The sequence below is a fragment of the Ambystoma mexicanum genome, chromosome 5q (assembly GCF_040938575.1).
Source record: "Ambystoma mexicanum isolate Mex_15411 chromosome 5q, UKY_AmexF1_1, whole genome shotgun sequence".
NCBI classification, from domain to species: Eukaryota; Metazoa; Chordata; class Amphibia; order Caudata; family Ambystomatidae; genus Ambystoma; species Ambystoma mexicanum.
The window spans coordinates 1182074813-1182100249 of NC_090933.1; the positions used below are offsets into that span (position 1 = coordinate 1182074813).

The 25437-nt window shown below is 44.9% G+C and overlaps 1 protein-coding gene across 1 annotated transcript in view; it reads right to left on the bottom strand.

The window, feature by feature from the left end:
• COL22A1 (collagen type XXII alpha 1 chain) overlaps positions 1-25437 on the bottom strand; it is a 1250061-nt gene that overhangs the window by 844477 nt on the left and 380147 nt on the right. The window contains exon 4 of the mRNA XM_069621676.1: positions 2802-2876. Coding sequence (XP_069477777.1) covers positions 2802-2876 — 75 coding nt within the window. The remainder of the gene's footprint in view (positions 1-2801; positions 2877-25437) is intronic.

A 25437-nucleotide genomic window follows, 5' to 3' on the forward strand; every position in this document is an offset into this window, starting at 1 on the left:
TTGATCTCCTCTTCTTATATAGTACATACAAACCTGTCAAAATACCCATATAAATGCATTGTCCCACAAACTACCAAGATTAATACAATGTCAGTCAATTACCAATATCTGATGACAACAGCCTCATTAAAATGTGTTCTTATAGATACATTCTGCCCACCATTACATCTCAATTCCAATAAAAATGTTATTAAAAATGTCCTGTGGTACCAAACTCAGAGAACACCTCTTGGACAACAACATCCTCACATCAAAATCCATAATTTGTTATGCTTCTGCTTCTGCTATCATACAAGTCATCAACTTTGCTCTTTGCACATTGGTGCTAGGGAGAGCATCCCTCTTATTCACTGTTGACCGGTCAGTAGTATTTATATCAATAACTCTATAGTTATTGATTAATGTGTTGAATTGGATTAAAACATGATTTTGCTAAAGAATTTAGAATCTAAATCTAAATAAGTCAACAATTGGACATAATTAGACTAGAGAAGGACATATTTGAGTGGAAGATGAAAGATGAAAGACATCTAGACACAGTGGCCGAAGAAAATGGATGGTAAAAGGAATTGGCTGGATAGCAGAAAAAAACAAGTGCAAATGATGGTGATGAACATTTAGGATTAATTGAGACAATAGTGAAAAAGGTGAGATGAGAGTAAACTGTAACAACAGAAGAAGCATGATGCTGAGTAAAAGGAGCCTGGACACATTTATATACAATACACAAGCAGCACAATTGGAATTAACAGGAAACTGCAGACAGTAAAGATAGCCGAGGGAAATGCATGAGTGAGGGGGAAGCTGGAAAAGAAACTATGTGGCAGAGATGAAGATAAACTTGAAAAGAAAAAGCATATTGCCAGAGAGATGAACAAGACGGAAGGAATACTAATAATACCAAGAGTGTATCTGAGTAAGGTAAGTGTCCTAGAGGCCATTTGTTATGCATGGGGTAGATTTTACAGTGCTATGTATGGGTTAACATTGGAGATTTGCATGGAAAATTAGAGAGTAATCAAAGTTATTTCAGAATTGTCAGAAGAGGGAGAAAAAGGAACAGAGGCAATAGAGAGAATACACTGGAGGAGTCAAAATGAAAGGGGAGAGGAAAGAAGATGGATTCAGATTTGGATTAATTTTGGTGGAAGACCTTTAAATTCAGAATATTGGAATGAAAGTCAGAGTTAGAGGAATTAACTTTGCATTTGAAGAAAGGAAAAGAAAGAAAATGTAAAGCATCACCGATGTAGCATTGTAAACCCAGTGCAACATCTAAAATGATGGAAGAAAAAATAATGATGTAATGCAAGAAGCGTAAGAGGCAAATGACACAGTCCTGAGTGAAAACCAGAACTTAAAGGTGGTGTGTAGGTATGACATCAATATACACAACACAGAAATAGCTCCCTCATCAGCATGCTCACTATCTGTATCCACCCATGACTTGTTTCAGTGAAAATTAATCTTACAACTCATCCCTATTAGAAGTTTATACTAAAACGAATCCTGACAATCCAACCATGGCATCTATGGACTAAAGTACTGTCTCTCTTTGATTGAGGGACTGATGATGAGTGACCTACTAAAATACAATCCTGGTACAACCAAAATCCTCTATCGCACCACAACTAACGTTCAGATTTAATTATATAAACATCACCATATGTGATCTCTACGTTAAATTACTTGGTTTCTCACACTGTTGACCAGGTCTCATTAGATATGTCTTTACATTGCCAGCATTCACTTCGCTATCACTTACTTTACTGCATTAATTCGCAAGTTGTTTACTTTGTCTGCATTCAGTTTGCCAGACATTTACGTTGTCATTGCAGAGGGGGAGACCTGCTGTAGACACTCTTTTTTCTATCCCATATTATTCCCCCCTGCTACCACCTAACCCAAAACCTAATCTTATGCTATCCCTAACCACACCCATTACCATCTTCATAATGTGAAGGCATGTCAAAGTAAATGTCTGGCAAAGTGAATGCATGACACAGTAAGTGTATTTGTCGAAATAATGGGAGATAATGACTCTTTTTACTTGAACATACTGGCAAATCTACCTATCCCCAATTCATTTAATTTAGAAGCTAAAAACGCCTTACACACTAGAATTGATTGTCCATGCTACAATCTATATTCTTCTAACTAAAGGATGTGGGTAATGATTTTCACCTTACTGGTACTTTAACCACATTTCCCTCACCTCACCTGTCACTGAAGTGCATATCAATGCAAAACCTGCATGCCCCTAGTAAATATATTCACTTCAACCACCCTCCTTAACTATATTTGAGCATTGCTCATTTCTAATACCCCCCATATTTGAAACTGATGTATTCTACAACTGAAGTTTCCATCAAGTCCTAGCTGTTACATCTCCTTGCATTTTACTGTATCTCCAAGTTAAAACTCCAACTAGCTTGACTGCAAAAAGGTACTTATGTGTGCCTGTACATCTAGATGCCTCTGTGCCTTCTCCAAAAGTGATGAGTTGTATCTGTCCTAATCAAGATCCTGCTCTCCTACTTCATTTGATCTAAGTGTTTCATATATGTAAAGTTACTTAAGTACTACCTACTGCATGTTAAAGGCAATTTCTTTGATAGATATAAACAACTCCTTTACTGTCACATATGGTATGTTCTACTGAAAAAGTGTAAATAAATGAAACGTGTAAAGAACATTTTAAGTTTAATGTATGTTTGGTAAGAGGAAGATTACTATATGTGGGCCATATGCATATAGTTTTATCATTTGCTAAACAATTGCAGTAGAACGTGATAAAATACCTGGAATTTCATCAGAGTCTCCATTGGTAAATTTGAAGCGTTCTCCCTGCACTCTGACATTTGGGCAGAGAACATCTGAAAACAAAGTAAATATTTTGTTAACATCTTGTTCAATTTACATTCTTATATTTAACATCAATTAATTGGAAACAGTCATTTTTTAAATGTAATGTATTTGTTGTTTCAATAATATAAATCAATGAATAAAAAGTTAACATAAATATGATTTCAAGCTTAAGTTATATTAACTTTTGGAAACCTTAATACAAGGAATAACAAGATATGCAAATGATCCTTAAAAGTCTTGAGATAGGTATATACATCATTTTCCCATTGTATATTTTTTTCATTTGATCAGTCATTATCATCCAATTGCCCTTTTCAGATCTTGTCTGATATGGTTCAAAATTAATTACATGTCTTCTTGTTTTCTGAACACTTACTTGTATCTTAGAGCCTTCTGCATAAGACTCCTAAGTGTGTGTAAAACAGTCAAACTCTAAATAGGTCCAATGGTTTTCTGGGATACATCTTACTCTAACTCCTTCTATAACTGTTTAAGTGTCAGTCTTTTTCGAAAGGCCAGTCAACATCTTCCCCTCCCTTAACTAATGATTATTGAGCTCATCAAGTAAACACCTCAAATTAAACATTACACACTTTACAATTCCCCATTTATATACATTGGGACCATCAGGATCCAGGGTGTGCTAAGCTAAAACACAAACAAATGCAGCGATGTATATAGAAGTTGGAAACAAACTAAATAATAATAGAAAATCTTGGTGTACAGAAGAACTTGGCCTCCAACATTTAAGGAACAGTGATGTGGTCCAACAGCAAGGCCTGAGGAACTGATACATTGTCACATATGCACACATTGTATTGTATGAATGACTGATACTTAGTACTTGGTTTGCCAGTGATGGATCTGTAAGACTAAAGCACTTTAAAGTGGAGGTGAATTTCGTACATAGAACTGATGGATTGAGTGGATGGATCAGACGAGTGGCACGGTGGGTGAATGGATAGATGTAATGGATGGAGGGAATGTGTGGATGGAGTGGACGGATGGATGAAGGAGATCGATGGAATGGATGCTGGATGGAAAGGATTGATGCAATAGATAGAAAAAAACGGACAGATGGAAGGGATGGATGACATAGATGGAGTGGAATGACGCATGTAGGATGAGTGGATGGAATGAATGGCGTGGATGCATGTGGAATGAATGCAAGATATGCACAGAGAATTGATGAATGCAATGGTTGGAATATGTGTATATGGAATTTATAGATGGAATGGATGGAATTGGATGATGTATGTGCAATTGGATGGAATGGTTGGATACGGATGGTTACGGTTGGATAAAACGGATGGACGGAATGGATGAATGGATGGAACAAATGAAACGGATAGAACAGACTGAGCAGATGGGGCAGATCGAGCGGATGGAGAGGAATCGATCGAGGGATGGAACGGATGGAGTGGACGGTGAGGATAGAATGGATGGATCAAACAGATGGAGAAGATGGAATGGATTGGACAGAAGAACGTAACGGAAGGGGTGGATGGAGTGGAGCAAGTATACAGATATGAGAACGATTGATTGATGGAAGGGATGGAATTGAAAAAGTAGATGGAATAGGTGGATGGGGCGGATGGATGGAATGGATAAAATAGATGGAATTAATTAAATGGATGGAATTGGTGTAGTGGATGAGGTGGATGGAGCGGTGGAGGGGAGGGAATGCATGGAGTGGGTGGAATGGATGGGGAGATTGAAATGGATGGAATAAATGAAGTGGATGGAGTAGATGGAATGGATGAACCAGGTGGATAAGGTGAATGGGAAGAAAGGGTGGACCTGGTGGACCAGGTGGACCTTATGGAATGGGTGGAGTGGTTGGAATGGAAGAAAGGGTGGAGTGGGTGGAATGGGTGAAGTGGATGGAATGGGTGAAGTGGGTGGAATGGAAGATAGGGTGGAATGGAAGAAAGGGTGGAATGGAAGAAAGGGTGGAGAGGATGGAATGGGTGAAGTGGGTGGAATGGAAGAAAGGGTGGAATGGGTGAAGTGAGATTGAGATTGATATTTTATTTCTATGGCGCACGTACACAAGTGTTTCAGAGCGCGACAAGGCAAGGGAGGGGAACAGGGGAGAACAAAACAGCGATCTTATTAGGCCCAGTGACATTGAGAACGCGCAAGTGCATGGGAGAGGGGGGAGGGGAAAAGTGCATGGAAGGGGGAGAGGTGGAAAGTGCAAAGCAGAGGAGAAACAGATAAATAACAATAAATAAATAATAAAGGCAACAAACAGTGGTAATGCAGCCAGCAATTTGCAAGTGCTAGGTTTAAGGCAGCAGACAGGGTAGATCTGATAAGTGCAGGAAGAAAAAGGGGGGGCTGTATGGGTACAGATACAGACCCCAGTGCAAGGGGTGGCCCGGAGGCAGTGTGGGAGGGTGACAGGATGAGCAGGTACCTGGGCCCAAAAGACAGAGGGTGGCCAGGTGTACGGTGCCAAGAGAGAACAGATCAGCAGGGGAGAGGGGGAGCAAAGGCAGAAGAAAAGAGGAATGTCTTGAGGTGCTTCCGGAACCGGAGATGGCTTTAAGTGGGTGTAATTAATAGAGTACTCTGTTAGAACAGTGAACATTAGCCTGCGCCAGACCCTGACAGGATTCTGAATGTTAGCCTGAGTCACTTGTAGATAGAAATGCAAATGTTGGCATGTCCCAGACTTGGGTGGTGCTGTGAACAGTAGCCTTCACATCTGGATAGAAATACAAATGTAAATGTTCCTGTTCCCCATGCTGTTTCTATATATCTGTATCACCCCGCTCCCCTGTCGCTGTAAGTCCAGCCCCCTGTCTCTGTGTCCGTGTGTCGCTATGTTCCCTGCCATCCTGTTCACGTGCCTGGTCTCGGGAACTCCAAAGATAACCATCATATCACATCATTACGCTTACTCTCTACTAAACACCATCATTCAACTAGACCACAGCTATACCCCTGATTAATTCAGCCTAGCTGTTCACATACGAATATGACCCCATTAACACCTCATCACCCTAATAAAACGCAACTAGCTGAGCACATTCCGGCCTAGTTGCTCACATATGCATCCTTCAGGCCTAACACAGCCAGAAGCCCAGTCCAGAGAGCCAATTGATATCTCCAGCACCACACCTAACGCTAGGATGCAGCTAAAACCCGGCAGTTATATCGGCTGCACACATAGCTGATGCACCCACACACCCTACAACACTATCTCTCTCTACTTAACAGAACTACAGTTCCCGAGCGCGTTCAACCTACCAGTGCTTTGAGATCATACCAATGATATATAGAATGCTATATAAAAGGCAAGTACATAACATAACATGAAATGTGAATTTCTAGCATGGGTAAGCCCGCCTCTGTGAGGGAGGGAAAATTAATAATTCTAAGAAGCAGGATTTAAGATTCCATCGCATTTCCCTGCACAGGGAGGGGCTGTAAGCGGGAATTAGGGGTCAGGTACACTGAGGGTCCTAAGTGTAATGTCTGGGGGATTATGCTCTTTACCCCCACCCTGTAATGAATTGCATTCAGCCTCCCAGGAGTAAAGGATGAGTAGGCGTAAAATGGGCCTCACACTTCTACAAATAAAACACAAAGCAATCATAAAAGTAAAACAGGTACAATCAAGAGATATATCTCGTTCACCTTTTGTGGTTGGCAGGCTGAGGTAAGGCTATATTCTCAAAAAGGTCAGAAGGTTAAACCAATAGTGACCCAAACAACACAGTATCGCAGTCCAAAATAAAAGTAATGTCCAATAAAGGTACTATAAAAACATGAACCCTTTAATAAAGCACACCATCTGCAAGTCGAACGAAAAGAGATCACTGTACAAAAACTCACCACATAGGAAAGGACAAAGAAGATGTGACAGACTGGAGAAAGTAGCACTCTGAGCGTAGTTCCAGGGAAGGTAGGGAAGGTACTCACATAAAAAGGATATTGGGTTGAAAGCAGGAGCGATCATGACCTAACCAGTATTTAGGGTCCCACTTGGGCCTGGGGGCAGTTCAGTGTCACAGTACCTGGATCCAACAGGAACCTTCTGTGGCACTGGGGTACCACCAAATGCTGGCTAGACCCCCATCTCAGAAGTCTTGGGCTCACTGTACAGGAGACCGTTCACCCAGTACACCTTGAACATACCAGGGGCTTCCCCAGAACCTGTTTCTCTGTCTGCTCATGCATATCTTCCAAAGTTGAACACTTGTGCCGCACTCGTACCCACTGTCCCCAGACAACAGTCATACTCGCAGCAGTATCACAAAGTGCTGGGGCTTTGCTCCCGTTAATGAACACATGGTCCGAAAAGGTCTCTGTGTTAGTGAGAACCAGGGCCTCTGTAGGATACCCAGTACCTGTCCCGGGAAACTAGCTCAGTGGCAATGTTCTCGCCTTGGAAACAAGACGACATGAAGCAACACAGATTCGATCCCCGGGTCCACGCTTAGAAACCGCTGGGTATTAAGCACGTTATAAATACGCATCTAAGACATATTCCTGTAACAGAGCCTCAGTGCCCCCGGGCTGTGTGAGTGCTTTAAAAATGCAAATAAGATAACAATAAAATACCTTTTCCACTCTGGGATACTAGGGTGCATTCGGCTAATGCCAGACATAATGGGAATTCATCATCTAAGATGCCCACGTTGACTAGCTCTTCCTCTTCTTCTTCCTCCATGAGCATAGCACAGTCAGCTTGGGTCTACCCTTGTAGGCAGGATCTCACTCCCTATGTTTCCGATCTCTGCAGGTAAGGCACCATGGAGGGTCTGTGAGTATGGACACCCCTGTGCTAGGGGAGCCATTAATTCTCCTTTCTGCTGGAGTAGACAATGTATGTTATATGGTCCTCCTCGGAATAGTGGGGCCCTTGCTTGGCAAGTGGGTGCAAACCTCTGTCCTTGCCCTCTTTCAATTTATGTTTTTCAAAGCCTTTGTCATCTGGCTGGAATACACAAACCACTGCCTTTTTCTGTTTACGAGTAGCCACAAACCAAAACAAACAAACACACAAACAAACAAACAAACAAACAAACAAAACAAACAAAGCAGCCTTTGCAAGCTCCTGAGGGTCTGTGTCCACTGAATGCTTTGTTTAAGCATACGCTCACATGCAATCAGATTCAACATGCCCATACATGTGTCATCTTTGTTACCTGTGTCCCAACCACTCAGATATTTTAGGGATTGATGCATAAATGACTCAACAGTTTGACTCCCCGTCTTGGTGAGCTCTCTAAAGCTTTTGAGGTACTGCTCTTGGGTTTTGCAGAATGTCCAGAGGACTGCAGCCTTCATCTTGGTATAGATAGGCCTCTCTGTTATCAACTGAATGATAACGTCAGTTCCAACCATCAGTAGGTGGCTCATAAGAGCTGCACCCCACAACTACTCTTCCACCTCCTGGAGGTGGAAAGCCAACTCCAACTTGTCAAACCAGTTGAAAATATCCTTCACCTCCTCAGACGCATGAACTAAATCCTTGTGGAGGTGGCACCCAAGCTTTCACTGGGAGCCAGTACTGGAGTCACTTCCTTCTCTATTGGAGGTTTTGGCCTCCAGCTCCATCTTGCACATCTTGCACAGCTTCACAAAGCCATTTGCTTTCTCTCAGCCAGGGCCTTAGCAGTTTGCTCTTTCCATTCTTCCGGGGCTATTGCCTTTTCCTCCAGGAGGTATTGCCTTTTGGGCTTGAGTACAGGATGATGACCAGTAGGCCTGACCAAAGCGCAGGAACCCATGGATGAGTATGACTTACGGGAGGCTTGTGATCAGTCAGAGCTTACAGGGCCCACGCGGTGTGAAGAATGATGAGAAGCTCTATTGCTGTCACTCTCCCCAGAGTCTCTACGCCCCATCAGATGTGCGGACAATAGGGTTAGGGAATCCAGCTTTCAGCTTGTTCCCGGGCTGCCTCCATCCCCCTAACTTCCTTGCAATCATGGAGGCTCTTCAGCAGCTCAGCCTTCTTAACCTTACCACCATGAGAGAGACCCCTCTCTCAACAGAGGTCATGCAAGACACTTGCTGTAAAAGGTCTGAGCCAAGTTCTAGTCATGTTGAATTCAATGGTCGTAAGAATACATTGGCAGTAAAAACAGATCAGCGTTGAAAGCCTTCGACCCAAATGTTCGAGGGAGAAAAGACTGACGATTATTTTTCTGAAATAATCTTTGTTCTTTTCTCCCCTGAACAATTACAACTTGGCCCCCACCGACACCTCCACCAGACCCTTACTTACCTTGTGTTTGCAATGCCTGTTCCCTTTCACTTCTGTGATCGGGAACCGGTGCTGCGGTGTCCTTTTCTTTTTTTATTTATTAATTTTTTGGGGGGATGGCCGCAGGAGTCACCCCCGGAATCCCTGCACAAAATATAGTGAGCAAGGGTGCGGGGGATACCCCTGAATCCCCCAGCACAGAATCCATGGTTTGGTCAAACTTTTCAGCCGCTCAGAATTTTCAGATGGCCGAAATTTGGCCAAATCACACATTCAGGCTTTTAAGCTCAGTCATTTTGGCCAGTTCCATAAAAACTAAGGATAACTGCACACACTTATTTTGGCTAGCTGGGCTGTAGGCACATTCTATTTTCAAATCCCACCACTGGCACCAGTGTGATGAGTTGAATTCTGCCTTGCAGGATTACCAAGATGAGTAGGGTAAAATGTCTCACTCAGTACTCACACTGCTACAAGCCAAAACAAATTGCAATCATAAAAGTAAAACACAGTCAATCAAGAGATATACCTCCTTTGCCTTTTGTTGACAAAAGGAAGGCTATACTCTCAGAAGGGTTGTAAACATTGAGCCACTAGTGACCCAAAAACACAGTATCACAGCCCAAAATAAAGGGAATATCCAATCAAGTTTCTTTAAAATTATAAAACACTTTAATAAAATGCACCATCTGCAAGTAGAACAAAAAGAGATCACTATACAAAAACCCACCCCAAAGGAAAGAAAAGAGAAGGTGTAACAGACTGGAGAAAGTAGCACTCTGACTCTGGTTGCAGGGGTGGTAGGTAAGGTACTATCATAAAAAAGATATTGAATGGTAGCAGGAGAAATCGTGGCCAATTTAGGTTCATAGTGGACCGTGGGGGCAGTTCAATGTCACAGTACCTGGATTCAGTTCTTAGTGGGCAGACACATCAGACCTGGGTTCAAACATTGATGCAAGCTCATCAGTCTCAATGTGGGTGCTCTGTGCAGTCAAAACGGCAGTTCTCAGGCTAGCTGGGAAGAGCTGTGATTGTAACTTCTGGTTAGAGTTAGCGAGACATCCTCCAGAAATTTGGTTTGGGTTTGGCATCCATCAGAGGCTTCGGGCCTAGCATGTGACAGTCTTCTCTAGACCACAATGCATTGTCAAATGGCTTCAGATGCAGTGCAACAGTTTGGCTGGTTGGAGGAACACAGACACTAGTGCCTTTCTGGCTGGTATGGCACTCTGGTTGATTTGAGGCCTTTGCAAAGTACACGAGGAAAGGAAAATCCATTTCAGGGTCTGCTCTTCTGACACAGAAGATCTGTTGCAGAATGTTTGGTGCTGGTACACAGCAGTGGTCACTCCCAGTGTTCCCGGGGTGTGTTTAGGGGACAGATCTTCCTTCTTTCTTGGATGGCTCGTTCTTCACCTCTGGCAGAGGGCTTTGGACAGTGCTACTGACCCAAAGGAAGTCCAGGTGATAATATTCAGAACGTCTCTTGAACCTTTAAAGGATCCTTGAGCATCTTGCGGAATTCTGAGGGGATGCAAGACTCTTTCTTTTAAAGGCATAGGTCCTCAGGTGATTGGTCTAAAGCTAGCCTGCTTTGGGGGACCAATTCCTGCTCCTGGCTGGAGTGGACTTTGCCCTGTAGATCTTGCACCCAAAGCAAGTTGCTCCAGGTGAAGTGGAGGAGGCAGTGAGAAACAAGATGGAGGAAGGCTTCATCCAGTGTCCAGATCACTCCTCCCTATCCTAGTCCCGCACCTTTCCCTCCTACTGACAACAAAGACCTGTTGATATGCAGCACCCTGGTGTTTGGCTACTCCTCCTGAATGGGTGTTCTCCTTTGATACTGCGGACCAGGACGGATGCCTGCTGTACGGCTGTTTCTGGGCTTACCGTCTGACTCAAAGAGAATGAAAGAGAGGCTGGGACCTCTGGGTTTATGTCCTGCCATGTTGCAGTATCGGCCCGCCCAACTCACAGGAGCAGAAACATGTGTAGTATCAATTTGAATGTGGCAGCCATGATCATAAGTATTGCCATGTACTATGCTGAAACTCAGCCATAGCTTACCCTTAGAAATTATCCTGCTACCAGCATGGGGTACTCATGATCATTTTAGTCTGGGTAGAGGGATCATATCTTAAATGTTGACCTTGTGCCGCAGTGAATTTGCTGTCACTGCGGTAGTCGGGTGGTCATCTTATGACCTTTGAACCTGCTCTGCGCCACATGCAGAGCCGGTGCTGCGGATCAGGCTACTGATGTAGCAGGGCACAAGTGCACTATGCTTTTGGCATGGAGTTGCAACAAAGGTGGATCTGGTTAGCAGATTACCCTTTTGAAGTACAAATCACATGCATCATGTTATGGATGAAAAATCAAAAAAGCCAGGGTGTTACACCCTTGCCAGATGGGAATTCCTCAACCCCCACCTCCCCAACTCACCCCCCAAGTCCTGTGCATATTTGTGGGTCACTTTTATTAAAGGTGACCCACAAAAAGTTGCAGGTCACTTTGAAGGTGGTCCATGTCTACTGTGTAGTAAAGCTTGAGGCTGCCATATTGGGCACTGATTAATGGCAGAGGATTGGTAGAAGGTGTGATGTTGCTATACACGGTTGATTCTGCTGAGAAAGCATGCTTCTGATGTCAAATGAAAAGTAGTAAATGGAGGATTTATGAGGATGACGGGGAAAAGTCTGCCTGGAAACATAAACTACATATTTGAGGAAAATGCATGCAGGAGGTTTCCAAGACCTGAGGACTACACCTACAAGGGAAGTTGTACCTCTGATGTAAAATAGAATATCATCTGCACTAAGATTTTTGGGAGGACCAACACATGAGGGATGGGTGAATACACCTTGGAACACATGCAGACACAAAGGATAGGTGGATGTGAACTGTCAGGCAAGAAATTGACTTCTGAAACAAAAAGTGGAGATGACATGGGCTGGGCCATTTGTAAATCGTGGGAGGGGAGCACTGGTTGTTTAAAGCAGAATGGCTGTGAGAGAAGAAACAAACATGCCACATATATCCTGGAGCCGACTATCCCCATTATCAGTGATGCCACATGTATATCGGAGCCTAGTGCCTCCATTATGAGTGATGCCACATGTATTTCAGAGCCTATTGCCCTCTCCAACACTGCTACACTAACTATCAGCACTATCTACAGACCACCTGGCCCCTTGCTATCTTTCAACGAGGACATGGCACTGCTCCTCTCTAAGGACACTAATCCTTGCACCAGAATTATCTTCGTAGGTGGCATAAACCTATGCCTTAAAGACCTTACCGATGACAATGCATTGACGCTAGCCAACACCATCGACACTCTGGGCTTCTTCCACTGCATCAAATGCACTACTCATGACAATGGTCACAGGGTAAAATGGTTGGCTGATTTGAACTGCAATACCAATATTGTAGCTTACATTGCATGCCCCTGGTCTGACCATAATGTAATCTCATTTACCATCCGTAAAAACAAACCAAATGTGCTCAACACAAAAACCACCACTAGCCCCACTCTCAATAAATATGCACAATATAATTCCTGCAAACATGCTCCTACTACTGCAACCTATAATGAACACTCAATCAGCATCCATGGTAGATCTATACCACCATACAATCCTATTAGCCATCAACATGGTTGCCACCCTGAGTATACACAAACCCAAACCACTAGCCGACCTAAACTCATGGTACACACTGATTCTCAAAACTTTACGCTCCACTAAGCAGGCCGCTGAGACCATGTGGATAAGTCGCCATCAGCCGCAAACAAAAAACACTTTATTTCTTCAGCCGAAGCCTACAAACAAGCCATCCTCCTAGCTAAAATCTCAACCTACAATGAGTGAATACAAAAGGACAATTCTTGACCTAGAGAGCTCTTTGCTGTTCTGAGAGAACTCGAATCCACAATTGCTCCCCCAGATAGCTGCCGCAAAGACGACCACATGGTGCTCCAATATTCAAAAGGAACTACTGGATAAAATCACCCTTCTGCAATCTAAAATTGAGACAAAATAACAAGCTATTACTAATGGAAATACCACCGGCCCTCAGGGCACCACCCCCACAATCCCTCAAACTATTCAAATTCAACCCTGTCTCCACTGCAAACATCATTAAAATTATTAAAGGCCTAAAGCCATCCAGATGCCAATGGGATATTTTCCCAGCATCCTTCATTAAAGACTGTACAGCGGAATTCGGCTCCTTCATCGCATCACTCATTAACAATTCCTTCTCCTGTGGTAACATCTCCTCTAACCTATAGGATGCATGGGTCCATTCATCCCTAAAGAGGCCTACCCTAGATCAAAATATCCCTTCTAACTACTGCCCTATCACATCAGTGCCCTTCCCACTCAAACTTCTGGATAGAGCAGCCTACCTGCAAATATAAAAATAATTGGAAACTAATAACCACCTGGGTTTACGCCAATCGGGATTCCAACCGGGTCATGGAACTGAATCTGCACCACTGGATTTAAAAATCCAAATGGATTAAATCATTGACAATGGAAATCTGGCCATCCTACATGTACTCAAACTCTCTACTACTGCCTTCAACTTAGTGGACCACACAATCCTATGCCAACATCTCTCATCTGCAATCTACCTCTCGCTCAAAGCCATCACCTGGATAAAATCTGTCCTTTCCAACAGAACAATTAGGGTTTTCTCCAATATTGCCGCTGCCCCCCACAGCCCCAGTCACTTGTGGAGTGCCCCAAGGCTCCTGTGTCTACCCGTGTCAGGATCCACCCATGGAAGCTATGGCAGAAGTGGAAGATTAAGCCGCGGAGAACCTTCTGCTAGCGGACCAGCCCTCATCCAACATGGCCGCCTTCATTATTTAAGCAAGCCACGCCCCCCTCTCGGCTCGTTGTATCTGTGTTATTCTTCGTGATACCAGCGCTCTACTAACTCTGTTTATCCACCTCCTGTGCCTTCTGCAGTTCTCTCCCTCGCCCGCGTAAGCTTGAGCTTGCTGGCTTGTTTTCAACCCCTTTCCCTTTCACAGCGCTCGTCCGTTTCCCTTTCTTAACTTTTCTTCGCTCGGCGTCTTGTCATTCACACTAGTGGCTTGCCGCCATTCTCGTGTTCCTACGCGTTCCTCCCTGTGCATTTCGTGGATCTTGCAGTATCTGGTAAGTGGGGACTTTTCAGCTTTCTTCCTATCCGTATCATTTCTTCTGGCCTCGGAACGTTTCCCCGTTCCGGGGTTACCCCTCTTCTCTTTTCTCACAAGCTTCTCTCATTATCTGCTTACCTACGTCCTGCCTATTATCCCACGGATTGGATCCTGCCTCCTTTCCTCAAGCCGTATCCATATTGGAGGACGGTCAGTCTTACCTGATCCACAGTTTCCTGGTTCACTCCGGATCACGAACAGCCACATCCACCATTGGAGAGCTTAATATTCGTCACGATCTCCGGAAGACTACACAGGGTTTTTTACTGTCCAGCAGTCTTTTCCCTGTTGTGGGACTTTGGCTCCTCGGGGCCCCCCGAGACAGGTCCCACTCCCTGTCGAGGTGGCCTCTGAGGGAGCCAGGCCCTACTTGCACGACAGGAAGACCAGAGACAAACCAGTAAAGGAAGACACCAGGAGTCCCCGAAGGCCTTCCAAGCGTTCCAAGGATAAACAAGAGGAAGCCACAGGTGAGGAGAAGGGTGGTGAGGTTCAACATTCTGACAGAATACAACGCCCAGACAGACACATGGGTTCCCTTGAGCAGTATCAAGAGCTGGTTGCAGCATTACAGGGACTAACCCTAGAAGTCCAATCCTTGAAGACCGAAAACGCAGCTTTGCGCCAGCAAGTGGTCCTACACAGGGACGACCAAGGAGACCTACCACCCATGCCTCTATCCTTTGGAAAATATGATGGCTACCCGGGCGGACTAAAGGAGTATTTAGACGCCTGCCACGTATATTTCGCTTTTCGCCCTCACGCCTTCGAAACTGCCAGAGCCAAGGTGGGGTTCCTCATAGCCAATCTCACAGGGAATGCCTTGGCCTGGGCCACCCCATTGGTGACAAGAAACGATCCAGCACTGGCTAATTATGACTTATTTGTGGACCTTTTCAAGAGCAGATTCGAACAACCTGAAGTACTGTACACCTCTTTTGAAGCAATACTAGACGTCAAACAAGGAAACACAGATGTACAGACCTTTATATCTCGCTTCCTAAGACTAGCGGCGAAGACCGACTGGCCGGAATCTGCGAAACAGACGATATTCCGGAGGCGACTTCAGGATGAATTGAAGGATGAATTAGCCAGGGTTGCTCGACCTTCGTCATTTCAGGATCTCATGTCTCTCACTTTACAGTTAGAATACTGTCTCAACGAGCGTCGCCAGGAAAGGAGAAGACCTCGTCCCAGTCAACCCTCATCCAGCCTGACTCCTCACCCTACCAGGGAACAATCCACCCAAGAGGAACCAATGCAGATTGGGGCAGCCCGAGGCCCTCTCACGCCTGCGGAACGCAAGAGACGCAGGGATTCGGGTCTCTGCATGTATTGCGGCTCTTCAAAACACCTCCTCAGAGACTGCCCTGAAGTTCCTCCAAGAAGGAAGGAAAACTTCCACCCTCGGTCCTTTGCAAGGGAGGTCTCGGGGGAACAAGACACAGTCCTTGCAACCTTACCAGACCAACAGAACTAAAAGAAGATAACAGCTTGATGGTGTTTAGAGTCAAACTTTGGACGACTGGTACCTCATGTGTAGAGGTGTTTGCCATGCTGGATTGCGGTGCCGCAGGGAACTTTATGGATGAAGGATGGGCTCGAGAGCAACATATCCCTTTTAGGCGAAAGGAAAGGCCCATTCCGGTTGAAGGAGTCGATGGTACCCCCCTGTCCTCAGGCCCGATCCTATCTGAAACGTTGCCCGTACGGTTGGATCTGGGAGAACATCAGGAACTACTGGTATTCGACCTCATAAGAGCAGCCCACTTTCCCTTGGTGATAGCGATACCCTGGCTTAGAAGACAAAATCCGCAGATAAACTGCGTGCGTTTTGATTCTCCCTACTGTGAACAACATTGCAGATCGACCCATCAAGTAAAAGAAGACAAGGACAAAGGAACCCCCCTCCTCAAGGTGGTCTTGTCGGTTCCCCGTCAGTATCAAGAATATGCCGAGGTCTTCGAAGACACTACACCCAAACTCCTGCCTCCTCATCGACCAGAGGATTGCGCCATAGAACTGACCCCAGAGTCCACTGTTCCATTTGGCAGGATGTTTCCTCTGTCCCTTTCTGAAAGACAGGCATTGAGAAGATATCTGGATGACAACCTGCAGAATGGTCTTATACAGGAATCAAGGTCTTCAGGGGGGGCTTCTCTGTTTTTCATTCCAAAGAAGGACACTACCGAGCTACGTCCTTGTATAGACTACAGAGGACTAAATCGGATTACTGTCCGCAATCTCTACCCCATGCCACTCATAAGGGACATCCTGGAAGCCGTCAGAGGGGCTTCTTATTTCACTAAACTGGACCTTAGAGGGGCCTACCATCTCCTCAGGGTGAGGAGGGGAGACGAGTGGAAGACCGCATTTCGGACCCCCTTCGGCTTGTACGAATACAGGGTTATGCCCTTCGGCCTGGTAAACGCTCCTGCTGTCTTTCAAAGGTTCATTGACAAAATCTTCTCAGACATGCTTTTTGTTTCAGTGGTCGTTTACCTAGACGACATATTGATCTATTCTCAAGAGCTACGGGACCATTGTGAACAAGTCAAAAGAGTATTACATCGACTCCGAGCAAATCATCTCCTGGTAAAACCAGCGAAATGCCAATTCGAAGTGACCTCAGTCTCTTATCTAGGTTATGTCCTCTCGAAGGAAGGGATCAAGATGGAACCAGGAAAGATAAAGGCTATTCTGGACTGGAAGGAGCCAAGAAGTGTTAAAGAGGTCGAGTCTTTCCTCGGGCTGGCTAACTTCTATCGCCAGTTCATCCCCAACTTCTCTAACTTGATGTTACCCATCACAGGCCTCCTTAAGAAGGGGGTTCAGTACTCCTTTGGTCCGGAATAAAGAAGAGCCTTCTTACAGCTCAAGCAACTGTTTACTTCCGCTCCCATATTGGTACAGCCGGATCAAGCTAAGCCATTCCTTATGGAAACGGATGCCTCAGGGGGAGCAGTGGGAGCCATTCTTTTGCAAGAAGCAGAAGACGGTCTCACACATCCCGTGGCGTATTATTCCAAAACCCTGACCAAAAGCGAGCGGAATTACTCCGTTCTTGAAAGAGAACTACTAGCCATCAAATTGGCTTGTCAAGAGTGGAGACACTTGTTACAAGGAGCAGCACACCCATTTCAGGTACGAACGGATCACCGCAACCTTAGAGTGTTACAACAGATGGAGTGTACCAACGCCCGACATGCCAGATGGGCATACTTCTTCTCTCAATATGAATTTCGCATCTCTTATATACCAGGATCAGAGAACAGGATGGCAGATTCTCTCTCCAGATGTCAAGGAGAAGAAGTCAACCATAATCCAGATCACGACCTCTTGTTTCCCAACCTTAAGATCATGGCAGGTGTCTCACTCTTTTTACCAGAACTCACCACCCAATACGGTTCGCAATCTACCGTACCACCCACAGTCAATCTGGCCAATGATGGTTTGTACTACCATGGTACTAGGTTGTTTCTCCCGTCTAAAGGACTTCAGGAACAGATCCTCTCCTGGTGTCATGATGCCCCCCTGGCTGGACACCCCGGTATCAAGAAGACACAGGACCTCATAAGCCGAAGATTCTGGTGGCCAGAACTCCACAAGGAGGTTAAGAGATATGTTTCAACCTGTCCGGTTTGCGCCACCAACAAATACCAAACAGGCAAACCATTAGGTAAATTACAACAACCCATCCTACCCACCCAGCCTTGGGAACACGTGTCCACAGATTTCATTGTTGACCTACCGAAGTCAGAGGGAATGACCGCAATCATGGTAACCATTGATTCACATAGTAAACTGGCCCATTTCTCTGCATTGGAGGGACTTCCGTCAGCTCCAAAAACGGCTTCTGTCTTCCTCCGGGATATAGTACGCTTGCATGGACTGCCTCGAACTATAGTTTCTGACAGAGGTACCCAATTTACCTCCAGGTTCTGCACTTCGTTATGTCAACAGTTGGGAATACATCGAGCACTGTCGTCCAGCTTTCACCCCCAAATCAACGGTCAGACAGAGAGACTCAATGCTGGTCTTGAGCAGTACTTAAGATGTTTTTGCAGCAACAGACAAGAGAGCTGGTCTTCCTATCTCGCACAGGCTGAATTCGCCTACAACAACAACTACCACACCTCCACGAGAATGAGTCCTTTCTATTGCACTTATGGGTACCATCCTCAGCAGATGCCTTGGTCAGGAATACAACCCTCCAAATCCCTGCCATAGATGACCGATTATCGGAACTAAAGAAGGAACATAAGTTGGCGAGAGAAGCATTAGAGGACAGCCAACGTTCACAAAAGAAGTGGGCCGACAGGAGTAGAAGACCCAATCCCGAATGGAAGCCCGGACAAAGGGTCTGGTTATCCACGAGATATCTGCCCAAATGAATACACACCGGCAAGTTTGCACCACGATATCTGGGTCCTTACCCTATCCTAAGACAAATAAACCCAGTGGCCTACGAAATTCACCTGCCTAAGCACCTCCAGAGGGTTCACCCAGTTTTTCACACCTCACTCCTAAAAGAGTATAAGGAGGATCCCTTCTCACGGAAGCTCCGGAAGACCAAGACTCCGACCACAGTAGAACCACAGGAGTATGAGGTGGAATACCTGGTGGATTCCCGATATCGCCAGGGCAGTCTACAGTATCTCGTCCATTGGAGAGGTTTCTCCCCTGAAGAAAGAACCTGGGAACCCAGGCACCATCTGCATGCCCCAAGAATACTGAGAGAATTCCACCTGAAATATCCGGGAAAACCAGGGGGTTTTCGGAGAGAGAAGGGTTATACTGTCAGGATCCACCCATGGAAGCTATGGTAGAAGTGGAAGATTAAGCCGCGGAGAACCTTCTGCTAGCGGGCCAGCCCTCATCCAACATGGCCGCCTTCATTATTTAAGCAAGCCACGCCCCCCTCTCGGCGCGTTGTAGCTGTGTTATTCTTCATGATACCAGCGCTCTACTAACTCTGTTTATCCACCTCCTGTGCCTTCTGCAGTTCTGTCCCTCGCCCACATACCCTTGAGCTTGCTGGCTTGTTTTCAACCCCTTTCCCTTTCACGGCGCTCGTCCGTTTCCCTTTCTTAACTTTTCTTCGCTCGGCGTCTTGTCATTCGCGCGTTTCTACGCGTTCCTCCCTGTGCATTTTGTGGATCTTGCAGTATCTGGTAAGTGGGGACTTTTCAGCTTTCTTCCTATCCGTATCATTTCTTCTGGGCTTTGAACGTTTCCCCGTTCCGGGGTTACCCCTCTTCTCTTTTCTCACAAGCTTCTCTCATTATCTGCTTACCTACGTCCTGCCTATTATCCCACGGATTGGATCCTGCCTCCTTTCCTCAAGCCGTATCCATATTGGAGGACGGTCAGTCTTACCTGATCCACAGTTTCCTGGTTCACTCCGGATCACGAACAGCCACATCCACCATTGGAGAGCTTAATATTCGTCACGATCTCCGGAAGACTACACAGGGTTTTTTACTGTCCAGCAGTCTTTTCCCTGTTGCGGGACCTTGGCTCCTCGGGGCCCCCCGAGACAGGTCCCACTCCCTGTCGAGGTGGCCTCCGAGGGAGCCAGGCCCTACTTGCACGACAGGAAGACCAGAGACAAACCCGTAAAGGAAGACACCAGGAGTCCCCGAAGGCCTTCCAAGCGCTCCAAGGATAAACAAGAGGAAGCCACAGGTGAGGAGAAGGATGGTGAGGTTCAACATTCTGACAACCCGACACAGTATAAGAACTTGACTAACTCATTCTTTGACTTATTGGACGAGCAGGATGTCTCCTACACTAAGTATGCAGACGACACCCAGATCCTCCTCCCTGTTTCCAGTAACTACAACTCTTATACCACAGAACTGAACAAAATATACCAAATCATCCAAGCTCGATGGCCCAACACAGTTTATGTTTGTAAGATGAAAGAATTTAGCTACTTATTGTGAGAACACAAACATGACTAAATAAGTTAAAGCACAGCTACAAGTTCTTTGTCATAGATGGAAACGCCATCCTAGTCTCCAAAGAAGTAAAGATGCTGGTGGTCTACTTGGACTCCTTGCTCTCTCTAACAAGCCACTTGAAGAGAATGCAATTACATCTGCCTCAGCATACACAACCAAACGTGTCAACGCCTGCCGACCATTCCAGACCTCCTAGAGCTGTAACACGATAACCAGAGTACTGATTCTTTCCAGGATATACTACTGCAATGTCCTCTTTGCAGGTTCAACCACTTGTAACATCAATAGACTCCAGGTAATACAAAACAATGCCCAAAGAGCAGCCCTAAACATCCCAAAAACAGAGCACATCTCGGCTGCTAGAAGAATTATGTGCACTGGCTGCCGGTTCGCGATCGTATTGTGTTCAAGCCTCTCTCACTAACGCATACATGTCTGGCTAACACTGCCCCTCCATACCTGTCTAGTAAAGTCACCAAATCATAATCCACCAAACCTACCCAAGCTGGCCACTCACACCTCCTCTCCATCCCAAGATTGAAGCAAAAAACGGCTGTTGGCCGCAGCTTCCCAGTGGCAGCAGCTAAACATTGGAATGCACTCCCGCTCTCAATAAGATCATACTCATCCCTCTGGTCCTTCCACAAAAGTCTCAAAACATGGCTTTTCACAACATTGAGGCCTGCTGCCATGCCCGGCTATGTATGTAATACCCCTCTGTATGTAAATGATAGCTCTCGCAGTCTGGGTCATGCTCCCCTGTAACCCCAACCTGACACAGGTGCTATCAACCTGACTGTTTGTTTATCTTCTTGTCTTTTATGTAACAAGCACCCAGATGCCATCGGGTCCGGAACGCTCTACAAATGTCAAATAAATAAATGCAGTTGGATGTTAGGAAGAAGGACTACACAGGTAATCGAGGAATGAATGAGGGAGAAACCATTTTGCACACCCAAGGAGCAAGGGGTAGGGAGGTGGGAGGAGATAGGATTCATAACTGAGGAATTGGGATGAGGAATGTTTGTCAATTTCAGATGTCTATCGGTTGTGAGTCATAAAAAAACAGAAAAATACGTTGTTTTTGTTTAAGTAAAGTAATGCCACTAGCGCAAAAAACACCACATGTAAACAGTCAATAGTCGCGCATGTCATCTGCCTATCCTGTTCATTTGGGGGCAAAAAACTCACCTACAGACATTGTTCATTTCCTATGGTTCACTAAACTGTTTATCATGCACTGTAGCCTATGTTTGCTGTTGCAATGATGTAAATCACCCCTCTGCTAACCTTAACATCTGTGGCCAACATGAGCTCATCTGTATTGCATGTTGATCTATGTAGTCCATTTATTTAGGTGGTACATCCGATTTATGCAGTGGTATGCACAACTCAAATGAATTGTCTGTAAGATTTACTTGAGTTCTGTTTCTGAGTGTAGGGACTAGATAGGTAGGGACACAAATATATTTATGAAACACATGAATGACATTATAGGTATAGTGTGTGTGCATCTACAGCGCTTAGAGCAGCAATAATGCCTATTATGAGCTTGGGCTAAATAAGGAAACGATCGTCCAACAACAAAAAGCAAGTCAGACCAGCCACAGTGAAGGTGAATTAACTTAGACACTGAATAGGTTACAACATATGTTAAACATCATGAATCAGGAACTCTCAGTTTGATCTCTTGTGTTCAATGAAGAATAATTAATCCCAAAGATCCTAATTCCGAAAAGAAATACTGGTGGCAGGTAACAATATCTCACATCCAGAGCTTACACATGGTAATAAAGCCACTGAAATACCACACAAATCAGTTTACATTATCAACACTAGGTCTTGTGGGTTTACCATGGTGGTATTGTGGTGTTTATCCTTATCATGACACTTTTATGGTGGGATTACCACTGGCATAATTACTAAGTGGTAATTCTGGATGCTAATTCCATTGAAGGTTGAAGGAAAAGTGGAGTATTTACGACCATGAGGTAACTACTCCACTTTTCATCCAAAAATCTGCAAAATTACCGCTCGGTAATTCCCCCAGTTGTTATTCCACCAAATTTGTAATTTGACGGTGCAGGAAAAATGGTGGTGATGGAATTACTGCAACTGTTTTCCTACACCTTCAAACTCGGAATGCGTGTCTGTATTCATACGGAAACCCATCTTAAACCTACATGTCTTCATTATACACAGAACTAAATAGATCTGTGTTCTCTCCCCTGCTCCTGAATCTAGCAGAATGTAGGATATCCCATCCTCCAGAAAAAAGAGGCAGAAAAGGCGCAGGAGGAATTACTGCATGCAGTCACTTTGCCAATCCACAATGGAGTGCAATGGGACAACATAATGAGGGGAAAAACATAATCCAACTTTAGGTCGTAAATCAAGATAGTCTAAAAATGCAAAACCTCTGGATCCATTTTAGATGTCATGATTCAGATGTCTCAAGATAAAAAAATAGGACAGATTTGTGCACTTGACCAATCAGATTTGAGTGGCATGTATCCAGAGACACAATCAGGCTCAATTAAGTTTCACATCTTGCTTATCATGTCCACACATAAGGATTGCCTCTAATTCTCTAGCCTGTAGCCCTGGTCTAGGCTAGCCTCAAGAATGATGCCATTGTCATTTTTCAGCTATGGATTCAGTGCATACGCAAGGGTTCTTGGCAATAAGAACCACGCAAAGCTACATATATATTATGACATACTCTGCCATACTTAGGGTATGACCTATTTGGTACACTATAATGTCAGTGGTGAATGTAACAAAATAGAGAAAATAGTGTACAAAGTAAAAATGCCATATTTTCTGATAAAACCGTCTAAAAAATCAAAATAAATTCTGTAACTAATAAGGATTTAAATGATCAAAATCTTAAAATTGAAGTTGCAATGTAAAATAAAGAAATGATACAGAATAAGTGAAATGGCTCGACTTCCTGAGCAACTTCTCCCACGCTGTCTAGCCGGGAACGAGCGGACGAATGCGGCGCGTCTGCCGCCTACCTTGGCATCTAAGATGGTGAATGCGTTAACTATGTACATGGCTTGGCAATGACACCAGGTCAGATCATTAGCCCGGGACAACATACAGAATGAGGCACGCTCACTCATTAGCATGCTGTGACCAATGGGGTTTCCAGCCTCTTGTATTTTAATGAGGAGAGACCACTGTGATAAAATTTGACCTTCCTGGGGTAGTTATCTAAGGGAGCTGGGTGCATACCATTAGTAAAGGAAAACTTAAATAACGGATTGGGTGACGCTAACATGGACATTAAGCCTTGTAAGATAGCCTAGCAGGTTGAGCACTCACTGCCGCCATCTTTGTGTAATTTGCAGGTCGCAGGTTGAATCCTGGCAAGGCTAGTTCATTCTTTCATCCTCCCAAGTTCGAATCCTGGCAAGGCTAGTTCATTCTTTCATCCTCCCAAGGTTGATAAATGAGTACCAACTTGAGTTATATTGTATGTAAATAAGTTTTATGGAAAGCACTTTAGCGAAAGTGCTATATAAATACCACATCAATATCATTACATTAGTTATTAAAAAAAAAGAAAATGATTATGCCGCGTAATGGGTAGCTGTCTGCTGTACGCAGTCCCACGCGGATATACGTAAGGATGTGTCATTGATGACCAGAGAATGTAATGCCGCCATGATGGCATTATGGGCTGTCACTGGCACACATCTCAAGACAAGACAAGCAGAGAGACCCCTGGTTCCAGGTTGCTCTGCCGTGCGGTGCACTGCCACTATCACCCCCAGGGGATCACCCTAAGTCCATCAAACACATTGCATGGAGGTCAAACTCGACAGGACCCAGGGAGAGGTTGAAAGCCATATTTGTGGTGCACCCTGCACTGCTTGCTCACCCATGCTGAGCACATTCTCATTAGGGTGGACACACCATGTATATTTCCCACAATCAAAAAGTGTGATTGCCAGTTTTCATTGGCCAAGTGTCCTTTTTGCACCAGCTGGTTGGGAAAAATGTGCTAGGTTCCCAGGCCCTAAAGGCAGCATTGCTAATTACCCTGTTGCCCTGTATGTGATCTCGGTGTAATTACACAAGCAGAAGAAATTTAAGAAATTAGGAAAAACAGTGTACAAGCCTCCTGAACACTTTTCTACAGATTGTAGGGTCTAAAGATGGATTGCACCTGGTCCTAGAAATTCCCCCCATGAAAGTGAAAATGGTTCAGGTATATATTAGACACTTCATGAAAACAGGATAAAGCATGGTATATACATCCTGAAGCAGCGTTGTATAATTGTTAATAAATTACTGTTCTTTTATAAAGCACCAACTGCGACTGCACGCTTTTCTCAACTCCTCGTGTGCAAATAGAGAGTAGGACACAAGAGTTGGGTTCATTGAGGGGATCAGATCCTTCTCAACCTTGTAATGTTCCTGATCTGTTATGCTCAGGTGGGAGGGAGAGGATGTGCCAGTGTGATAATTATCAAATAGAGAGGATTACAGTGATTGCAGGGTTGAGCAACATGCCCCTCAAAAGACATCATGCCCATTGTGCCCTGACGGGTTACAGCATCAGGGATATGACAGATTTCGTCAAATTCAATTTCATCAGATGTATTTGAACAAATGTTGCCGCAAGACAATGTTTTGCGAGCATGGAAGAAATGCTGGTGCCGGAATTAGTGACATTCTTTCCGGACCAGCAACGTCATCACGAGGGACTATGTCTGGCTCGTATCCTGACAACCTGTCAAGTGTCCAAGGTTGTTAGCAATGTGCCGCCCTATCAAAATCCTTAGAGACATGATGCCCATCAAGCAGTATGCCAACCAACCCCTTTCCGTGAAGATGATGTAGTTTAACCTATATCAATATAGGGGTGGTTCTGGGTGGGGCCATCAGATATGTGTAACCCAATGAAAATGTTTAACACATATGGGCCCTCTTTACGACCCTGGCGTTGGACCATGGTGCAAATAGCACCATGGTCCATGCTGGTATCTTACCGACTCCGCCATGGCGGAATGGGGAATTACCGCCCCATTCAGAGGTTGGCAGGGCGGTAATTCCCCATGCCGCCATGGCCCTTCCCCATTCCCATTTTTGCCCCATAGGGCTTAATGGGAATGGGGAAGGCGCCAAGTACGGTGCCGCAAATTGCAGCA